Source organism: Fragaria vesca, linkage group LG2 (assembly GCF_000184155.1).
Source record: "Fragaria vesca subsp. vesca linkage group LG2, FraVesHawaii_1.0, whole genome shotgun sequence".
NCBI lineage: Eukaryota > Viridiplantae > Streptophyta > Magnoliopsida > Rosales > Rosaceae > Fragaria > Fragaria vesca.
In genome coordinates, this window is record NC_020492.1 from 32,116,371 (window position 1) to 32,125,020 (window position 8,650).

General features: G+C 40.8%; 1 protein-coding gene across 1 annotated transcript; it reads right to left on the reverse strand.

Annotated features, from left to right (window-relative positions):
• Nucleotides 1-4,391: 4,391 nt before the first annotated feature.
• Nucleotides 4,392-7,566, reverse strand: LOC101307371 (probable cardiolipin-specific deacylase, mitochondrial-like). Its single transcript, XM_004291774.1, has 9 exons — nucleotides 7,325-7,566; nucleotides 6,961-7,197; nucleotides 6,670-6,716; nucleotides 6,425-6,543; nucleotides 6,181-6,341; nucleotides 5,279-5,388; nucleotides 5,098-5,197; nucleotides 4,889-5,012; nucleotides 4,392-4,775 (listed from the first exon to the last, which is right to left on the reverse strand). Exons 1-9 carry the CDS (start codon nucleotides 7,528-7,530, stop codon nucleotides 4,650-4,652), a joined length of 1,230 nt encoding a protein of 409 aa, XP_004291822.1. The 5' UTR covers nucleotides 7,531-7,566; the 3' UTR covers nucleotides 4,392-4,649.
• Nucleotides 7,567-8,650: the final 1,084 nt, after the last annotated feature.

Consider the following 8,650-nt stretch of genomic DNA (forward strand, 5'->3'; position numbering starts at 1 on the left):
GATACAAAAGTTAATTTTGTTTTATGTTTGGGTCCCTTTCTGAGTTTCTGTTTCCTTTTCTAGCTTTGGATTTGCTTGTCTGTTAGTTGGAAGCTAACATTTATTTGTGATCTCAAAATTGGCAGGCACGGAGTTGTTCACAGTGGCTATACACCATGGGGGTAGGTTTATAGCAATGGTGGGATGAACAAGGTGTATAAAGGTGGGGATATGTTATATGTGGATCGTGTCGACCCCGTCAGGCTGGATATAGCTGGGTTCAATTATTGGGCCTTTGATCTGGGATATTGTCATGGCCCAATTAGCTATTGGTTTAGGACACCAGGGTCTGAGGAAGGGACTGGGTATTTGCCAGTTGTTACTGATACTAATGCTATGGACATTGTCCAATTTATTCCAAGATCTAGCAGGGTGTTAGACATCTATATCGTTTGTTTGACTCCAAAGAGGACGTTTTCTGAGTTTGAATTGGAGCGTATGGATGAGGATCCAGATCACTCGTCATTCTTTGGACACTTGATTGAGGATTTACCTTTGACAGATGAAGAAGATACAGGTGAACAAGAAGATGCCGCTAATTTGGATGAGTTGTTTAAAGAGTGGGGCTTGCCAAAGACAACTATGGGGAGTTGTGGTATGGGTAATGGGGTTATTGATGTGGTTGGTGGAAGTATCAAAGCTGATGGGGGTAGTCAGGGTGCGAATGGGCCGAGGAAAAAAACAACAGGAATTCAAATTAGAGAGCCATCTGATGGGCCACGAGCTTCCGTTCCTATTTCAAAGGTCACAATAGACAAAGGCAAAGGAAAAGAGAAAGTTGTTGAAGCAGCCCAGAAAAGAAAGGTTGGGAGACCTAAGAAGAGGTCATATAACACTAGAAGTGGTGGTGAGTCTTCTAGGCCTGTTCAGGAATAAGAGTTTAGTTCTGAGAGTGATGACTCAGATGATCCTAACTATAATGGATTCGTAGACAGTGACTACGAGTTGGAAGAGGAAGATGATGAAATATTGTTTGAGAGGAATGTTGATAGGGTGCCAGAGTTTGATGAAATGGGTTATAAGGGTCACATCAGTGATTAAGAGGTTGCAGCTTCAGATGGATTTCAAAGTGCGCATGAGTCTGACAGTGATGGTGAAGATGTTGGGCCTTTTAAGGTAAAGGGTAAGAAAAGGTTCTCTGATTGGTTAGAGTTCAATGAGAAGACTAATATGAAGAATCCCAGGTTTGCTCTCGGGATGATCTTCCCAAACTCCAAAGTTCAAGCATGCTGTTAGGAAGCATGCTGTTTTGACTAAAAAAGAGCTGAGGTTTCCTAGGAACACAAAGCACAAGGTGCTAGTGAAATGCAAAACTTCTCCGGATTGCCCTTTTTGGCTTTATGCAAGTAGTCCATCTAATGACAACCCTACACTGCAGATTAGGACATTCAGACCTAATCACACTTGCAGCTCAATTAAAAAGAGGGTTTACCATTGCCATGCTCCCTTTTTAGCTGAAGAGTACAAGGATTGCTTTATGGCTGATGCTAAGTGGTCTAGAGAGGGAATTCAGCATGCTGTGAATAGGGACTTTGGAATGGAGATTGGGTACCAGCTTTGTTATAGAGCTAAGAATAAGGCGATTAAGAAGGCACAAGGGAGCATTGAAGATCAGTATAACCTTCTAGAGTCATATGCTCATGAATTGAAAAAGAGAAATCCAGGTTCAAGTGTATGGATTCATACTGAGCTTGAAGGGGAGATCACTAGATTCAAGAGAATCTACATTTGTTTAGCACCACTGAGAGAGGGATGGATGGAAGGGTGCAGACGCATCATTGGCTTGGATGGATGTCATTTGAAGGGTTTCCATAAAGGTCAGTTGCTTTCAGTAGTTGGGATTGATGGTAACAATGGCATGTACCCCATTGCATGGGCCATTGTTGAAGGGGAAACAGGAGCTACATGGAATTGGTTTTTGACTTTTTTAAGAGAAGACCTGCAATTGTGAAATTCACACCATTATGTCTTCATTAGTGACAAACAAAAAGGCCTGGAACAAGTCATCAAAGATTTGTTTCCTAATGCAGAGCATAGGCACTGTGTTCGACATTTGCATAACAATTTCAAAGGTGATAGCCACACTGGACTGGAGTTGAAGCAAAGGCTGTGGGCAGTGGCAAGAGCAACAACAATGAATGAATACACCAAAACAATGGGAGAAATGGCTGCAGCCTCAGGGAGTGCTTATAATTGGTGTATGGACAGACCGGCAAAGCATTGGTCAAGGTCTCACTTTGGATGGATGTTGAAATGTGATATTCTTCTTAACAATCATAGTGAGTCCTTCAACAAGACTTTATTGGAAGCAAGGAAGAAGCCAATCATACCATGTTTGGAAGATATCCGAATTGCATGCATGGTAAGACTAGCTAATAGAAGGAACTCTGCTGCAAGATGGAGGTGCAAGGTAGGTCCACGCATTGAGAAACTCTTGAAGAAGAATGCAAGTTGGGCAAATCAATATAGAGCACTTGAATCTAGTGAATGGAGATTTGAAATACAAGGCAGAGGGGTTGCATGTGAGTCTGGAGTGATCTCTCAACACTCGGTACAACTGGACACAATGTCATGCACATGTAGAAGATGGGATCTATGTGGATTGCCTTGTAGCCATGCAATTGCAGCAATTTACTCGAAAGGGTGGTCTCCAGATGATTATGTGGCTGAATGGTATACTAAGAAGAAATACATGAAGGCTTATCAAGTGATGTTGCATCCAATTGCTGGTGTCTCTGAATGGGAGCCTATTGAGAGAAAGATTGCTCCTCCATTATATAGAAGGCAACCTGGGAGGCCAAAGAAAAATAGGACCAAAGGACTAGGTAATTTACATTAGCTTGGATGACATTTTTTTTTTCTTTCTAAATCAAGATGATTTATTCACTAATGCATTACACTTACACTAGGTGAAACAGCACCACCTCCTGGAACTGAAAAGTTGCCAAGGAGTTTTTATTCTCGTGTTTCATGTGGAACCTGTAACCAAAGAGGACACAATGCTAGGAGTTGTGCAAGAAGGAACCAAGTAATAAGATTACTTACTGATGCAATTTGTGCATAATGATTTGATTTCTCTTACAAGGTTATTCATTATGCTATGGGATAACTTCTTCTAATTATGGAGTTGCAGGTTGTTAATGAAAATGTTGGGATGGAACAAGAAAATGTTCAAGAACAAGTGCCTCAACAAAACCCTGTTCAAGCCGAAGCACCAAATGAAGGACCCCAAGAATATGAAGCACCATTGCCCCATGAAGAATCAAACTTTCAAGATGCATATCCTAGGTACTCTCAGACATCATCTATGCCAAACTTGGACAATCACATCATTAATGAGAATGAGAATGTGAAGCTCAATGTCAAAATTAATACCACCCAAGAATCTGGAACTCACAATGTGGTGCAACCAAATTCACAGGTACCTTATAGTTTGTTAAAGCCCATTTGTTGTATTTTGTTTGTGACTTTGTATATTTGGATGCTAATGTCTCATTATTTTATCTATGTATTATTGAAATGTCATAGGGAGGCTCAGAAGGACTTGCAAGGGGGTTTAAGCCTAGACAGTCACCTAGGCTTGCTGCAAAATCTGGCACAAGCACTCATAATGTTTGACAGCTAAAGGAGCTATGACGACCTGTAGTACTGATTAGAAATTCATAGGTCTAGAACTTGTCTTTTAGTGGCATGTAAACTAACTGTTATGATGGCATCTGTTTGCTTCTTTTGAACTTGCAAATGCCATGCTTTTGATGAAGCTTTTGTGTAACAGCTAGTTGTTTTTGATTTTGAACAATGTCAAATGCCAATTAATGAGATAAGATGTTTCCAGTTTTTTTATTTTGAAATGGGTTCCTAGCTTTTTTAGTTTGAAATGGTTCTCAACTTTCTAATTTGATTTGTTTCACATATTTTGTGTTGGTTTTTCCTTCTATCACAAAATGGTTACTTTAAGTTATTATTGCTTACTGTAGTTTAATAGTATTTTGGCGGGACAATTTTATGTTTTTAGAGGCAAAGTGAGTTGGAATTTTGAATGATTTCACTATTTGGAGGGAAAATTTGTGACATGGTCACCGTCTAGTACTGGATTGGCAGGAAAGAGAGGGTGACGAAATTGCCCTCAAAAGTTTGACGGAAACCACATGAGGTAACGGAGTAGTTGACGGTTTGTATACAAATTGGGTCGGGTTCCGAAAGTCAGGCACCGTTGTGATTGTTCAGTAACATAAATCACCTTAATTTTCGGTCGTCCAAAACTCATGTACCGTTCTTAAAATTTTCCCATAACGAAATAATGATGGCGAACACAACGGTCCATGAAAATGAAACTGAAACAAAACAGTCCTTGAAAATGAAACTGAATGGGATGCTTTTATTAAAACTAGACAAGTCGTTTGTCCCGTAAAGATATCATAGATGTACAGACTGTCGGTCAGCATTTATGCATGCATGAGTATAGCAAATGGGATCTCATAGCAAATACATATACTCAGAAAGAATATAAGGATTGAATCAGTGGAATTTGGATGAATCATCTTAAATAAAGAGATTGATTGATATGTACTTCTGTACAAAGGAAATGAGAAAGCAACTAAGTATTCACTTCAGACAGCTGTCAAACCTTCAGGCAAGGATTCATTGTCTGGGTCAGGTGACAGAAATCTCCGGCAAGCGTGGAAAACAGCTGAATGGAAACCCTCCGGATTGTCTATGAATACAAAGTGTCCTGCCTGCAATTATTTACGGGAAAACATTTATTGATACAAACCTAGATCATATACACTAATTATGGAGAAGCAATATAAGCATACTGCATACACATTGAGGGAGGAGAGATACTGACCTCAGGAACTCTAATAATCTCACACGGGACCTTCATATCCTTGCGAGCTTCTTGAGCCCCTTGATAATTCATCCAATCTTGATAGCCATAAATAAAGGTAGTTGGAACTTTCCACTCTGGTGCACTGTATATAAAAGGGAAAATGTAAACACAGGAGCCCCCAAAACATACCAAGACAATATAGAAAATAATGAGTAGAATCAACAGACCTCTGAAGAAGAGGCTTCCGAGCAAATGCTCCGAAAGAAAAAATATATTTCAAGCACAACTCTCCACTTGCTTTGGCAGCTAAAGTATGGTACACGTAATCTTCAATTGAGAAAGCAAAAACTGTTAGAGATCTTCAAACTATGGTAAGAGCTGTACAGAAACAACTTAATATGTACTAACCTGTTAGCAGTTGGGCTTCATGCTCATTTAGGGTGGTCCCTGCAGCACGAGCACCAAATCTACTATTTGTGTAACCCCGAACAATCTTTGGACCCCAAGGCCCTAATCCTCTGAAAAATAAATAAACAAGCTAGATAAGATAACCAAATCTTTCTCTGTTTCATTTCTAAATGAAATAGATTCTTGCACCAATGGACCGAGAGCGAAATGCTCAAACTAGCAATTTGGGACAAGAAGCAACCACATCGATTGAGAATACAAAAGCAAGATTGAAAACAAAGGTAAATCTAACTAGTCCTGCATACTTATTAAAAGTTCAGTGTGAATCCATCCATTCTTCATTTCAGCCCACACATGAGAAGGGGCTGGAAGGTTTTGGATAGTGGAATCATGGGAAAGTAGTATGAATTGAAGAGTTAAAAGTTGTTCAAAGTAAATGCCAAAGAATTCCTTTGGATAGAGGATATATGTCTCTAGGCCAATAACCCGAGAGAAATAAAATGATCACAGAGACAAATATGGTAAAGATTTGAAGAAAGTAGACATTATGAAACTGTATACAGAATCACAAGCAGAGAGAAACACCATAAAATAGCTGCACTTTTGTAATCATTCCCTCAACACATGAAACTATGAGATGCCTTTAGTAAGTAAGCTAGGCATGCATTCACATACATGCTAATGTGCAGAGTGTGCGAGTGTGACTTCGCATTAGGTATGCAATTATGCATGCACCATAGGCACACACACATGTTATCGCTACAAACCCTAAACAACACAAAATGAAATGTACAGCTTAAATCATGGAATTGGGTACATCACCACAGATAATACCCTTTTTGCATATTTAATATATATATATATATATAGTAGAAGAGAAAAAGGGAAACAAAGGTATATACCTGATTAATTTCTGAGGAGTAAAATTAGACTCCCACAAATGGTTGATAATTGCTCCTTTCCATGTTGATTTAAACTGCATGATCCATTCATTCCTTGCATCTTCTGCCGAGGAGAATCCAGCAGGACCCACCAAAACTAAATGCTTAATGTGCTCCGGATGCTATTACATAAATGAAATCAACATCAGCACCAGAAATGCCATAGCAATGCCAGAATCAAAAATCAATATGGAAAGACAAATACCTTTAGAGCATACTTGGCTGCAACATAGCCACCAAATGAATGTCCAAGTAATATAAAGTTGCTGAGATTCTTGGCTTTCCGCCATTCTTCCAAAGAATCAATAAACCATGCCTCGGTTTCTGCATTGCCAATTCCAAATTCAAATAAAAGACAAAGATATATTACTCTTATTGTCAACACTTAATTACATCATTCATCCTAATACAGTCATATTGAAAGTTCAGTTTTTGACATAGCAGACCTACCTTCAGTGCTTTTGCATGTAAAATCGGGTCTGCTTGATCCACCCCAGCTGCAAAGTAGACCAAACCAAGAACTTGAGCACAAAATGTCTCACTACTAAAGACCCCCCAAACATCAAAGTTCAAAACTTTTCACAATAAAGTAGGAAACTTATGATTCTTACATCAGTTGTTAACAGAAAAGTTTGAAACTTTCACATTAAATTATCTACAATGCCAGTGAATCAAGGTTTTATACTACATTATGGAACCAAACTAAAGCATGGCATTGCATTGAAGCCGAAAATAGCTCACCCAAGTTGATCAATAGCAATGACCCTGAACCGACTCGCGAGAGCATCAAAGTTCCTGAAGAAGAAACCTTGAGAGGCACCGTATCCATGAACCATCACAATAGTAGGAGCCTCATCTTTGCTGTCAAAAGTGACAGTGTTGATAAACCTCTCCTCGTTGCTTGCAGACCTGAACCACCTCACTTTCGACCCGGGCGGGCCCGACCCGATATTGACCCGCTCCACCACATACGGAGTCCTGCAAAACCCGACCCAATTCACACAATCATTTTAGGGTTTAATCAAAACACAATTGAGCTTCAATAACCATTCTTTTAGGAAATGAAATTCAATTGTGATGAAGAGGGATTGGATTGGTTAGTTACTTGACGATAGAGAGGAGGCGATTCTCGGCGGCGATGATGTGATCGGTGGAGGTGGGGATCCAGCGGAGGACGGAGGGCCAGAAAGATTTTGACTTTGACTTTGATGCGGCGGCGGCGACGGTGGCGGTGGAGGCAGAGGGTCGGAGGTCGGAGGCGGACCTGGAGATTTCTTCGGCCATTCTGAAAGAGAGTCTACGCAGGTTCATCCGCTATTCAAAATTCATTTGCTTTGGTGAATAACCGACACGCCAAGCCACGCGCTTTGTTTATAGGTGAAGTTTCACGGCCGATGTGCGCGCCCTTTTTGACTCGGACGGTGAAGAGAGAGCTGGAAATTACGGATCGTGTGGCTTGGGGAGCACTTCATCTATTGGCCCTTGCTTACGTGATCAGTGACTGCTAAATGCTAATGTTGAGCTTGGGCGACACATATTAGACGTTGGCCATGACGTAACAAGATTACAAGAATAAACCTCATTGTAGTTGGGACCTAAAATCTCAGCCTCACATATTAGACGTTTGATTAGACGTTCTTAGTAAGTTGTTGTAGAGAGATTAATATGTTAGCTGATACTCTTTCCGAGTCCAGCCTTACCGGAGATGGGGTCCTTTTATTTTTATCGGAAAGTGTTGACCGTCACGTGGTCCCTGACCGACCGCACCTAAAAGCCATTGCCACGTGAAGCAATAATAAGAACCAGCTGGGGCCCAGTGTATCAGAGTCGGTAGAGGGGGGGGAGTGAAGCAGAGCATCCCACATTCATTTCTGGGTCACGAAGATGGAACCGAGCAGGATCAACTATGCACCACATGTCGTTCTCAGCTTCACTCCGGCGGCCCTACGGTTGTGGCTTGCCAATCTTACTGCCATAATAAAACCTGAAACTCCCGTCCATAAAAACTTCTACCATGTTACTTCTATCATGTTCCGGAGTATATGATGCTTCGAGTTTTCTAAAGTTACAGCTTCTCTAGAACTGAATTCACACTCTAGAACATCATATACTCTCAAGGACTGTGCTTTTCACCAGCTGATCGATTTCAGAGTCCAGATCTAGATGAGAGCCATGTCAGACCCAGCATACATACTCAACTCAATTAGAAAGGATCACTAACCGTCACAATGACGAAATAATGATGGCCAACACAACGAGAGCCTATTCAGCGCACCCGGGTGCGCGACGCACCTGACGCCAAAGAACGCGTGCAAACAACGCGATGTTAAGTTCGACTGGCCCTCGACTGGCCCTCGTTTCTCTTCCCTTCTCCTTTCTCTCATGAATCAATCATGATCTCATCATCCTTATTTTCTCCTCTCTCTCTCTC

Bases quoted from the DNA above. Each gene is read 5' to 3' on its own strand.
- LOC101307371 (XM_004291774.1), bottom strand. From the start codon at position 7,530: ATGAACCTGCGTAGACTCTCTTTCAGAATGGCCGAAGAAATCTCCAGG. The intron at 6,342-6,424 runs GTATTTGTCTTT...TTTATGTAATAG, and splicing joins CAGCCAAGTATGCTCTAAAG to CATCCGGAGCACATTAAGCA. The intron at 4,776-4,888 runs GTCAGTATCTCT...AAATAATTGCAG, and splicing joins AGATTATTAGAGTTCCTGAG to GCAGGACACTTTGTATTCAT.